Source organism: Gavia stellata, chromosome 22 (genome assembly GCF_030936135.1).
Source record: "Gavia stellata isolate bGavSte3 chromosome 22, bGavSte3.hap2, whole genome shotgun sequence".
In the NCBI taxonomy this organism is placed as follows: Eukaryota; Metazoa; Chordata; class Aves; order Gaviiformes; family Gaviidae; genus Gavia; species Gavia stellata.
Genome location: NC_082615.1, coordinates 14,084,549 through 14,096,912, shown reverse-complemented (window position 1 = coordinate 14,096,912; position 12,364 = coordinate 14,084,549). Strand labels below are relative to the sequence as shown.

The 12,364-nt window shown below is 55.1% G+C and overlaps 1 protein-coding gene across 1 annotated transcript in view; it reads right to left on the bottom strand.

Moving 5' to 3' along the window:
- DNAH17 (dynein axonemal heavy chain 17) overlaps window positions 1-12,364 on the bottom strand; it is a 38,681-nt gene that overhangs the window by 682 nt on the left and 25,635 nt on the right. Inside the window, exons 60-79 of the mRNA XM_059828272.1 lie at window positions 11,973-12,180; window positions 11,544-11,659; window positions 11,017-11,209; window positions 10,665-10,900; window positions 10,249-10,371; window positions 9,282-9,486; window positions 8,568-8,732; window positions 8,280-8,420; window positions 7,965-8,135; window positions 7,657-7,779; window positions 6,747-6,940; window positions 6,468-6,616; window positions 6,183-6,310; window positions 5,186-5,413; window positions 4,411-4,602; window positions 3,523-3,702; window positions 2,995-3,177; window positions 1,752-1,934; window positions 1,349-1,492; window positions 578-803 (exon numbers count right to left, since the gene is read on the bottom strand). Coding sequence (XP_059684255.1) covers window positions 578-803; window positions 1,349-1,492; window positions 1,752-1,934; window positions 2,995-3,177; window positions 3,523-3,702; window positions 4,411-4,602; window positions 5,186-5,413; window positions 6,183-6,310; window positions 6,468-6,616; window positions 6,747-6,940; window positions 7,657-7,779; window positions 7,965-8,135; window positions 8,280-8,420; window positions 8,568-8,732; window positions 9,282-9,486; window positions 10,249-10,371; window positions 10,665-10,900; window positions 11,017-11,209; window positions 11,544-11,659; window positions 11,973-12,180 — 3,488 coding nt within the window. The remainder of the gene's footprint in view (window positions 1-577; window positions 804-1,348; window positions 1,493-1,751; window positions 1,935-2,994; window positions 3,178-3,522; window positions 3,703-4,410; window positions 4,603-5,185; window positions 5,414-6,182; window positions 6,311-6,467; window positions 6,617-6,746; window positions 6,941-7,656; window positions 7,780-7,964; window positions 8,136-8,279; window positions 8,421-8,567; window positions 8,733-9,281; window positions 9,487-10,248; window positions 10,372-10,664; window positions 10,901-11,016; window positions 11,210-11,543; window positions 11,660-11,972; window positions 12,181-12,364) is intronic.

The window sequence follows — 12,364 nt, the reverse complement described above, 5'->3', positions numbered from 1 at the left end:
GCATTTTGCCTTACTGTGTGTGGGATATCTAAATAAATTCTGTCCCCAGTCATCCCTTCAGCACGGGTTTGCATGAAAGTTGCATAGCTGAAGGTAGAACTTGGCCATGGTGGGAACTATGATAAGCTGTCCTATGTGGTCTGTGCTCTTGTTTAAGTGGACCCCTTTGGTGCTCTGCTAATGTCATCTCATTCCCCCTTGTTTTTAGCAGTAATTATTTTAGGTTCTGAGTTTCCTGATTTGTCTTACTCACACAGCAAAGAGCGTAATACATTTATTCACTAGAACCATGTAGCTTCAGACAACTTAGTCCTCAGGTTCATAACATGCAGTCTGAATTTCCAGAAACTGGTTTCTGATTCGTGAAACTCTGCTTGTAAACTGGACGGGTGCTGCCCTCAGCTGGCATGTCTCTGACATTAGTGCGGAATAAAGGCTCTGCTGCTTGGAGCTTTTGCAAGAGCTGTGCGAATTCAGATAAGCCACTGAGTACTAACACTCACTCGGCAAGACTTTTTAAGGCTGAACTGGGCTTTCTCTGTGTCTGAAGCATTGCATAAAAGATGCAGTCTTTTACCTTCCATGAATAATCCATGCACATAGGAGCCTTCTCTGGGTGGAGCTGTTACATCCTCGCGGTTTTTCTTGGTCACTTCCACTGAAAGACACATCTTGTCCAGTGGCCATCCGTTTTTTCTGGCCATGGACTGCATGATAGCAGTGAGGAAGGACTGGGGATTGAAGAATCCTGCCAGCCACACTGTTGCAGGCAGCACAAAGTCCGTTGTCCAGACTTCCAGTTCCTGGAAAATAAAAACAGCAACGTACTTCAGAGTGAAGCATGGCCTTTGAGCAGCAGAATGCTGCTTTTGAGATATGATGTGACAAAGAGCTGATGCTTCCCTGTGCCTAACACAAGCTTCAGGTAATCTTCCAGAGGGGGAGACTAGGATGGAGGTGGTCTATGATGAATAAATAGCAGATTCCACTGCAGCATTGAAACTTAAACTGTTTATTTGGATTGCAGTAAACACTGCTATTATTTTTTTTAACAAATTCACACTTTAAATAGATGGTTTTATAAAATATTTTTTTCTTCTGAGACATATAAAGTTATGATGGGGTTAGCTAATGTTCTTTTGAAAGAGTGATATACTCTAATGGTGAACGCTTTTCAAACTTCTGCTCTCATTCTTGGGGTAACAGGCCATTTCAGGTACTTCAAACTGCTTAAATTAATACTGAAAAATAAACCAGTTAACCACTGTACACTGATGGAGGTGATTCCTGGTCTTCTGTGGTATCTGCTTGCTCCCTAAGCTTTAACTTTCACAAGAAATGTGCTCACCCTAATCCGAAGGAGCAGGTCTGCATACCAGGCTCCTAAACTAAGAAGAGAGGGATAGGCATAACGTGTCCAGGATTCAGGAACGTTGTCATAGAAGAGAGCGTTTGCCAGCTCTTCCATATCTGATGTAATCGTTAGCTCGCCCTTTAAAAAAGAGAAAAGTCTGGGCAGTTTTATCTGAAGAAAGCAAGACTGATGGAAGTATTTGGTCTCAAACCCATCACGAAGCAAGAGACTGGTACTGTCTGGCCATACCCAGCACAGTGGGATGTGTAAGAGTGTGAGCAAGGGTAGCCAAGCACTTTGTACAAGACAAGGTTCGAAATGAGCAACAGCCATTTGCGAATCACGGGAAGTTATTTGGTAGGGAGAGGCGCTTTCTAGGCAGCTACGTAATGCATACCTTTAGTCCCAAGTCTAACTCTTTCAGAGAGCGCCTGATTTCATGGGTCAAGATGTTCATTCTTTCACATTCCTGGAAGGCAACTACAACATATGGGGTCTTGTCCACCGCTTTCGCCGTGATCTCCACCATATTGAATGGCTCCGGCAGCCTCTCCATAATCTCGTCTAGGACTGACTTCACCTGGAAAGAATACACCATAGAACTGCTCTTATCTAAGGAAAAATGCTGTGGGTTGACAGTTAATAAAGGTAGTAAGAAAGGTTTTTCTGCCTTCATGTTTTCCTGTGCTTCCTCCTCTGTTACTAATACGCTATTCTTTTACAAACTGCTCTTGGATCTTTGAAAGGTGCAGCTCTTTTCCGATAGCCAAGAAGGTAAGAACTGAAGCCCCAGAGGCTGTGAAATTCAAGTGTAAATTCCAGGGAGTCAGGAGTCAGACTTTTTTTTAAAATCTGTATTTTTAGCAGTTGCCATCATGAATGGAAATCACTAAGCCTGTTCCGGCTGCTGAGGACACAGCATGTGAGCCGCATTTTGCCACTGGCGCATCTCGACCCCATCAAAGAGTAACCTTTCTGAACACTGCTGACTTTTGTCAGATGAAGTGAACACAAAGAAACTGCCGGGACAGCATTTCAGCCCCTTCTCTTTACCCTTTGGGTTTCTTGGAGATGCTGGAGGAGAGCAGCCAATGGTCCTATGATCTGTGTGACTAGCTGCCTGCCTGCCTGGGATCTAGATTGATGGAAGAGCAGGGAAGGGGGGGAGAGAGAACTGCAGATGGGACAGGGACAAATAAGCAGCTGTGGCCAGTGCTTTGTCTGCCCTGGGCTGCGGTATCAGTGCTGTCCTCTTAGCAGCTGTAAGGCGGTGAAGCATTTGCTTACGTTAGCAATGCCAAAGACTGTCAAAGTTACTGAAATGGAAGGGAGAGCCTGGTCACAAAGAAACCAAGTGCCAATATACTTAAATGAAAACTTGACAGGAGTGTCCAGCTAGGCAGAGACTGCAGCGTTTCTCGTGAGCTCTGCGCTAGCAGCTCCCCCTTCTCCATGCTGACAGCTTGTAGCATTAGGTACTGGGCTAGAATCACATCTCTACTGTCTTGCACTGGTAAGAAATCTGTTATTATTTCAGGTCATGTTCTCCTGTCCATTGTGTGTGGGCCCATATCTGTCCTCCCCACCTAGCCCCCTCCTGGCGTCTGAGTTGTCATTGTGCAGTGTAAAACTTTGCTTGCCTTTTCCTCTCGGGAGACACCTGAGCCTCTTCCAGCATCTGATTCTTTGGGCTGCATTTCCAGAACTGTCCGAAAAAGCCTGTCTGAAGTGACGGTCAGGAAGCCAATTTCTGCGTTGGGGTGAAGGCCGTACAAGTAGGGGCTCTCCGGTGGCAGGTTGTCATCAATGTACTCATGGTAACCCTAAGCGCAGGGTAGGCGCAGACATTAGTTTAGCAGATGTGTTCAAAGGAGCGTGAGTTTTGCTTCAGCCTTGAAAAATACGTCATCACTTTTTGGTGGTGGTGCTTCACAGCTAGCTGGCGTCGCTTATTCAAGATGGTTTTTTTACTCATGTCTTACCTAAGTTTTTCCCTTACCACCTCAGCCACAGGAATTATTTTTGCAGCCATTCTGCATGTTTCCATGGGATTGAAACTTTTTTTTTCCCTGCATTCCCCTTTGGTTAGCATGAGGGAGCTCTGACTAGTGCACATTTATCCAGAGCAGTGGTTTTCCACAGCAAATTGCAACCTTAATCTTTCTTACCTTGTAATCCAAGCTGGGAGGGATCAAAAACCCTGGAGCTAAGTACACTTCCCCTTCCAGCATCTCTGCATGGATGTATTCGCTCAGGTAAGTCCGACACAGCCGGCGGTCCCAGTCGTCTGTGATATGCCCCCCGTACATGATTTCACCAAAGAGGTACCGGAGATCATCCCATGGTACCTGCAAGGAGAGGCTGACCGTGGGGTTTCTGTGTGGCTCCCCAGAAGTCCCCTGCAGCCCGGGGAAGCTGCATGTGACTGTAGAGCCGCGGGGCCATGGAGCAAGGGCTCCTGCGTCAGCCTGTCCAGTGTCCCGGGACAGACCCTGGACCCGTAAGAGGCTCGGTGACAGAGTGAAGGGGAGCAAGACAGGGGACCTTGTTTCAGGTGTTTCTTGTGTTTGCCCACCTTGTCCCGGTATGGACACAGCCATCGATACTTTTTGAACCCCCATCATCCTGTCTCTATTCAGATCAAGGTTGATCATGTCTGTAAGGCCAGGTGAAAGCAGGACTCTCCTACGGGTGAGACCTCAATCCTACTCATCACACCTTCATTCTCGGGGCAGGCTTTGCCCTTTAAGTGGAAAGTAGTTTAAAAAAAACCCAACCCAACAAAGCACCAAGGTGTGAGCCAGAGCAGGCACTCATCCCAGCTTGGTGCTAAACGCCCGCTTTCCACCCAGCTCAGTCACGCTGAGGACTCTGCACCTTCGCCTGGCGGAGCGTGCAGGCAGCTCTCTGGGGAGGAGGGGAAGACCGACTGGCAATGCTGTGTTTCCTCCAGAGAAGGCATTTGTGCAGCAAAGTGATGAATTTTTTAAAAAAAGGTTGACTGTCATAGTGTGTATTGTGCTGAGATATGGTCACTTTGTAAGTCAGTCCCTTACCTTGGGGTTAGCCTCCAAGTAGTTGTACAGGATGTTAATTGATATGGTCAGGTCACCGTTGTTGAAGGGGTAAGGTCTGTTCCAGCCCTGAGTGCCAAACTTGCGCCGCTCGGCCACCACTGCATGGAAGTAACAGAGCGCAAACAAGATGCGTTTGAACTCAATTTCTTTGCTGCACATCTCTAAGGTGTCCTGCAGTGGAATAAAAATGAGAGTGGGTTTGCAAGTGAATGAGTGAATATCGCTATCAGCCAGCCTGCTATTGAAGAAAATTAACAGATGATGGCAAAGGAGAACTGAAGGTTGTTTATTTAAAAAAAAAAAGCAGCGTAAAATTATCTTTTAAAGATTTGCTACTTGGTTAATTTTTGCACTCGTTTGTTTATAAAAAAATTAGGAATACAGACACCCCCCACCCCGCTGGCAGTCAAGGTGGCTTGTTTGTGGCACCAAGCTGCAGCAGCTCAACATTTAGCTTTGGGAAAGGCACCAGTAATTCAGCACCCTCCCTGGTTCGGGAGCCCTTGGGCAGCTCTGGTTACCCCTAAATCACGTCCTGACAAATGGGGCCTCTGGGCACCCCCAGGAGGACATGTGGGGGTGGGCTGGGTCCTGGCGCAGCGTCCGTGTCTGCAGTGACACCCCCAAAGATGCTCAGCCCGTGAAGCCCCAGGGATGGGGTGAGCTGAACACGCTGATCCAAAATGGTTGAAAGGAACTGGCTGTGCACAGCGTGACCACAGCAGGGGAGAGCAGCGTGGTGGGACAAAGGTACCTGGGTGAAGAGGTCGAGGGCTTTGTGCAGGTTGGCATACATGCCCGTCGGCGGCTCGTTGGTGATTTTGATGGCGTTTTCCAGCAGTCCCTGCGGGATGATGTGTGCCTCGGGGCTGGGGGCTGGCTCTGCGCTCATGAACACCCGGTAGTCGGCGTGGCTGCCCAGGCTGTGCTGCTCCACCATCTTCTCCAGCGTGCCCAGCCACCGGGCCACCAGGTGGATGTTCTGCAACAGGAACCCCTCCTCTGCTGCTTGGGCTGAAGTACAACCTCGGGAATCACTTGTTCCCCCCAGATTCCTACTGTGGCTCCCCAGAGAGCAGGTGCAGCACAACACGGCACCGCTTGGGCTGGGGACACCCAGCTAACCCAGGCAGTGTCACTGCCATCACATGAGGTACACCACGAAAAACCCTGTGCCCCCATTGCAGGGCCACCACCCTCTTTGGATGGCCTCCCATGCTTTTGGCCTCCACTCCCTGTTGCCGGTCTCCTACTCTGTGCCCCCTCTCCAGTTCCCTTGACACAGGCCGGCGGTGTTCGGTGCACACCGAACGTCTGTCTGTCCTGGACAGGTGCCTCCTCCTCGCCATCCCCTCGCCTCCTGCCTTGCCCGTGGTAGTGCAGTGAGGGTAATGGGCCATCGTGCCGCAGCCCTTGCCCACTGGTACTGCGTTTCCCCCCCCTCCAGCAGGGAGCAAGTGGCACTGTGCCCCCCCCCCCCCCCGCAGCCTCCCCTGTTTTCTTGAGCCCCCCGTGTCCCGTCCCTGCCCCCTTCCCCCTGCCCCTGCTCAAGGCGGCACTGTGCCTTCCCGCTGCCGGTGGTGCTGCTGCCCCTGGTCCCCTCCCTGCTCTCGGCTCTGCCCCCACCGAGGACAAGCCTGGACCCAGCCGCTGTGCGGGCTGAGCAGCGAGACCATGCATGACTGCTAATGCACCGGGACGGGGGGAGCGGAGCAGCTGCCACCACTCCCCGAGCTTCAGACCCCACGGACCTGCAGGATGACCCAGTGCCCCTGTGCGGCCGCCACTGCCAGGGCCTGTTCTGCCACGGCCTCCTGGCCCTGCCCCAGCGACACGTTGTGGATCCTCCCGTTGTCGATGGTGAAGTTCAGCTTTCTGCCTGGGGAGGGGAGGAAACCGCCACAGCATGAGGCGCCTTTTTCGTCAGTATTAGTACGAAGACGGGGCTGTGCAGCTCCGGCCATTCACTGCTCAAACCAGCAGCAGCACGCAGCCGTCGTGGGCTGGTGCCGGCCGAGGAGGGGGCAGCGGCTCACCCAGGGCCTCCACGTCTTTCAGGGGGTCGACACCAGGGGAGAGAATGAAGAACAGGGGCGTGGAGGGGCTGCTCTCCTCGTATGCCTTGGAGAGCTCAACGCTTCTTCCTTCCACAAACTTGCTCCCCATCTTCTCTTCCACGAAGTTCCTACAGAAACATAAATCCATAATGTCAGCTAGGAACAAATGTGGCCACTGGGTGCAGCTGGTGCAGTGACGCCGCGGGGCTCTTGCCAGGAGAGCACCGTGCCACGCGCCCTGAGCAGGCGTCAGCGCACCTGATGGCGTAGGTCATTCTGTCCGGCCGCATGCACCGCAGCATGCACAGCTTCTGCAGGGATGACTTGTTCTTCCACTCCTTGGGGAACACCTCCTTCTCCGGCACCTCAGACTCCACAAACTTTTTCCATCGCTTTGCTGAGCCCTCGATGTCGCTGTCCAAGTTCTTGAACTCTTCCAGCTCTGAGAGCACCTTCAGGTCCCGCAGAGAAGGGCTAAATCAATCCTGGGCTCTGCTTGCCCTCGGGGACCCCCCCTGGCTGGGGGGGTACCTGTGGAGCCGTGCGCATGCAGGAATGGTGCTGTGCCACAGCCAGCCCCTGAGGGGTGCCTCAGCCCTGCTCCACCAGCCCAGGCAGGCTGCCAGACCTGCCCTCCGCCGGGCACGGCCGCACTGGGGGTCCCAGAGGCATCCCCGGTGTGCCGGGGATGCCCGGTGAAACGGGGATGCTGCGCACGGGCTGGTGGGGCTTCGCTTGGACACCCCTGAGCTCACGGGGAAGGAGCTGGGCACACAGGGGACACCGACAGTCCAAAACGATGCCGAGGCACAACCTCACTAGCTGTGTCCTCCTGCCGTTGCGAGCAGCCTGTCCCGCTTTCCCTCAGCCCCCGGGATGAGTGGGACGTGCAGAGGAGGGGGAGTGGTGGAACAGGCTGTCTCTGGCGCTCGGTCAGCTTAACGGCTGACCCCACCGCCTGCCGCAGGGCTGAGTGCAGACCCCCGCACTGCCAGCACGCTGCTGTCCCACAGCCCCTGCCAGGGGCTGGGATGTGCTGGGTCCCACCAGCCGCAGGGGATGGGGGGGCTTTGTGGACCCTCCCAGGTGCTGCAGGTGACCCTGGATCCACTGTGCTGGGGGCTGTGTTGGCATCACCTTGGCACAGTGGGCAACCGCACAGACCAACCTTGATGCCACCCCAGCCCTGGGGCTGCAGGAAGTCCACGGGGGATGCGACGCCAGCCTTGGAAGGGAAGCGCAGAAGAAAATCCAGCTCCGCTGGGTTCACTTCCTTCTTGATCGCCAGGACCTGGCAAGTTAAAAGTGCAGCGTCACGACCACCCCAGCACACACGGCCTTAGCGTGAGGGGCTGCGCTCCAGGCAAGAAGCTACTGGGCATTCAGCAGCAGCACAGAAATAAGAGAACAACCTGTCTAAACCAACATAAACTCATGTACAGTATTATAGAAGCCCCAAACATTTGCACATATTACCTGGAAGGCAACCTGGGCCAGGAAAATAAGTTTGTCTCTCTCAAAGAGTCCCCGTGAGGTGTACGTATAGACCGAGTAGGTGATCTCATCCATCAGGTTGATCACCCTTTGCCTGATGTCATCGGCGGGGGCCGTGCGCTGAATGGCTTTCTCAAAGACCCTGTTGAAAGCCTGAGAAAGAGGCGGACGGGCAGCTCAGCGCCTGGGCTGCTGGGTGTTTTGTTAGCAGCATAAATGCTGAAACACTGAATCTCTGTGATCCCCCAAACCCTGTCCTGCCCCTACAAACCAATTCCCTCCTTGGTCCACATCTACCTTGAGCGAGAACTGGTAGATGGGGTTGATCTTGTTGAGGTCACTCAGGATGAAGTACAGCAGGGATGCTCGCTCTGCCGCTGGCCTGTAGTTTTCTCTAGCGACGTTTATTTGAACTTCGGTGACTTTAGCTTCTTTAACCTTGATGCACACGAAGGTTGGTGTTATCCAGCATCCTGGCACGTGCCAAAGCAGCACCCAACCTCCCGCTGAGCACCAGGTGCCCAGCATGGTCTGGGAGAGCTCTCCCGCTGCACCGCAGCACCAGCTCTGGGGCAGCTTGCTTACTTTTTCCTCAATTTCCATGGCTGTGAGCTTCGTTGTTTCCAGGTTTTCCACCAGCACCGTGTCCCCTAGGAACTCCCCTGCGGCAGCAGACAGCCGGGCGAGCAGGGAGTCCTCCAGCTCCTTCAGCTTGATCTTGAACTCGTTCTGGCTCTTTGTGAGGTTTGCCTACAACACCAGCGCCCCAGAGAGACGCGCATCATTCAAGATACTGCGGTGAAACTGCGGCATCAATCGCCATGGCTTAAACTGGGCGCTCCCTAACAAACTGCATGCAACAGGCTGTGGACCATCAGCAGTTCCGCTGACTTTATCCTCTACAAATTATAAATTCTCCCTTTACAAATGCAGCCCAGGCAACATACTGAGGCACTTGTCAGCTGAGCTATGGGTCTCTGAGAAACCAGCCAAGTTTTTCATGCTGTCATTGAAGTGCCGATGCAAGAGGAAGGTGGACATGGCCCCTCCTGGGACGTGCTGGGACGTGCTCCACAGGGTGGAGCAGCAAGCGCGCCCGTGGCAGTGCCAGGCTCTGTGGGGCAACGGTGGACCCACAGCCGCCCATGCAGATGGCAGGCTCTGATCGGGACTCGCTCAGCCCTCTCTAAGCAACAGCAAGCTCACGGAGGTGAGATCTCACTGCTCCCTGCCAGCAAAGGCACCACAGCTCCTCTGGGCTGCTCCCTGCTACCTTCTTGCCGGCAGCCGGGTTCGTACCTTCAGGGTCTCCAGGTCCGGTCGCTCTTTGGCCACCACAGCAGCCAGGAGCTGCTCCTCCAGTCCCTCTCGGGTCACCAAGAAGTTGATCAGGGTGCACTGAGCCTGCACCTCTGGCTTGTAGTGAGGGTTGGAATATTTGGTGTGCAGAATCAGGCGGAAGCGGGGGTGATATTCCACTTCTTTATCTCCTATTTTAATGTATCTGTTCAGTTAATTAAACAAATTAATTACTGTACACTTGGCAGTAACTTGTCACAGACAGAAACCCTCAACCCGCGTGGCATTCCTGGACACTCAAGATGTATTTCTCTGGTCGGGAAAAGGCGTAGCAAGGGCAGAAGTGCCAAAAGAGCTCCGGCACAGCAAAGGCCAGAGGAGCAGAAGGAACCGGAGGCTGCCCTGCCTGCAGCTCTCAGACAGCTTCTGGGCTGCTGCTGCTTGCAGGCACTGTGCCACGATACAAGGGGAGGATGGCACAGCTCCCTCCCCGGCAGCCCCAGAGCCTCGTCCCTAGTCCTGGGGGACCAGCCCTCGCCAGACCCTGGGGATGCCGCCAGGAAGGGTGGTGGTGTCCGGGGCAGGCAGCACTGAGTGGGACAGGGGAGATGGGGCAGGGGATTCTCAGCAAAACCCCCCTCATGGAATAGCTTCTGTGTCTGCCAAGAGAACCCTCCCAGTTTATCACACCTTATTGTGGGTGCACCAGGGAACACGCTCTTCTTAAACCACTAAATGAAACGGACTGTGCAGACCAGAATGGTCTAAAACATCACATCAACAAGTGTCCCCAGTGGGAAATACTTGGAGAAAACTAGGGGATGTGGCCAGATGCTCTCATGTGCATGGGGAAGGATCAGGCCCCAGCTGCTGTCATGCAAACGGGCATAAATTGGCAGTTTTGGGGCAGCAGTGGTTGCTCAGAGTAGGTGAAACTCCTCAGCACCAGAGAACAGGGTGTGCTGACCTGCCCTTCTTGGTGGTGTTCCTGCCCAGCAGGTGATCCAGCACCGGCTCCACTGTCTCGCCGATGTCCTCGATCAGCAACGTCTGTCCTTCGGAAACCGCCTGCTCGATGGTGTCCAGATAGCTGCGGCCCAGAGGGGAGGCGCGGCGTAGGGTGAGCGTGCGCATGCTGCGGGGAGCTTGGGCGAGCTCAGGCGAGCACCCTCCAGCTGCTGTGCCCCGGTGGGACCCCAGTGGTGCTCTGCCGGCCCCGGCTCCCACAGAGCCCACGGAGGTGTTGGGTGCCCCCATCAACGCTGCTTCCTTTGGGTGTCCTGAGTCTGATGGGAGACGGGGGTGCCCTTGCCCCTATGGTGGCAGGGGAAGGGGGGGCCATTCCATCCCCAGCCCGCGGCCGCCCCGCAGCACCCAACTCACCTCCTCTGACCCAGGCGGATGGCCCGCAGCTCCTGCCCGTATTTGTTCTTGATCCACTTGATGCCCTGGAGCTGGGCGTCCACGACCAGGGGCCACCGCTGGGTGTGGCAGAGGATGGTGGCGTTCTCGGTGGACGTGCGGTCGCTGGGCAGCCCCTGGTTGCTCCAGGCAGCCACGTCAGCAGCGTCGGTGAGGAGGCTGAGGGGGTCCAGCCCTGGAGTGATGGGGATGGGCACCTGCCAGGGAGGGGCCGTTGGGTGCCTGGCCACAGAGGAGCGGGAGCCCCTCGGTGCCAGTGGGCTTGGGGGGAAGGAACCCCAGGCACCCCGGGATGGGGCCCATGGCCACTCACCGCCAGCCTCCTGAGGAAAGGGATCCAGTGCTTCTCCAGCAGCTCAGCCCTGTACTTCTTGGTGAAGTAGCCGACGTAGGACACGAAGGCGGAGACCAGCAGCACATCTCCGCACAGCGTCTTCTCCTGCTCTCTGAGCATCTTCACCGATTCAGCCCAGCGGACGTTTTCGGACGCCAGGCCCCCGATGAGCCTGGGAGGGGTGGTCAGAGGAGATGGTGGCTGCTGTGGCGCTACCGCTCCCAGTGCTGTGCGGGGGGTGGGAGGGGAACATGTCTCCGCCGTGATGCCCCAGGGCGGCCGTCACCAAACGCCCTTGGACAGAGGTGGGCTGCCTTCACCTGGGGTGCGCAGCTCCGCAGGTGCATCCCCGCCCAAATTTCTGGCCCAATTCATACTTGGGATTTCTTAATTTTGGGGGGGGTGAGGGGCTCTGATGCTTCCACAACCCCTGTGTCATTGTCACCAGGCAATGCCAGGGAGCAGCACATGGTCCCAGCGCTTCTGGAGCCGCATCTGCACGGTACCTGTTTGCCAGCGTGATGACTCTGTTAGTTGCATCAGCCTCCTGCTGACATTTGATTTTTTCAGCTGTAGCTTTCTCAAATTCTGCAGTGAGAGCTGCCAGGTTGGCATTCAGGTCCTTCAAAAGACAACGCACCTACAGTTGCCTCCCGCACACAGCGCAGCTGCAGTAAGCTGCCAGGCCAGGAGAGAGCTCTGCAGACCCGAAGGAGCTTTGCAGCAGCTCCTGTCGTGGCGACGCAGCTCTTGCACCTGGGCTCCAGGTTATATGAATTATAAGACTGTTTCTCGCTCATTTTTGGCTTCTGGTCGTGACCCGCAGCCCAATTGCCGGTGGTTGATGGGGTCGTGATGGGGGCCAGCCAAGGAAAACAGCAGTGGCTCAGCAGCCGGCCCTGGCTGGGGGCTGCGGCGGGGGGGCACGCACTTACCGCAATTTTGTTCTTAATGCGACTGAGTTTGTCTTGTGCCTCTGCCAGCTCGGAGTTGGCCTCCTCCAGTGCCCGCCTCTTGGGCTCCACCTCGCAGAACACCTCATAGAAGCGAACGATGTTTAGGCACCAGGAGCACAGACCTGCGGCGGCTGTTGACTTCGACATTATGAACTCCGGATCAAAACTGGGGTCTGACTGGTAAGGCCTGGAACGAGAGAACACGTCGCGCTGTGCCACGGCTGCCAGTGGCCCTGTCTGCTCCTCCTGGGGCTTGGGCTGCCAACGGGCGGCAGGGTGGGAGAGCAGAGCAAACGCCTGGACCCCACTCCTGCCCCTCGAACCCCGCTGCACTCGCTGGGTGAGGGTCTCTCCTGGATGCACGGGGCACG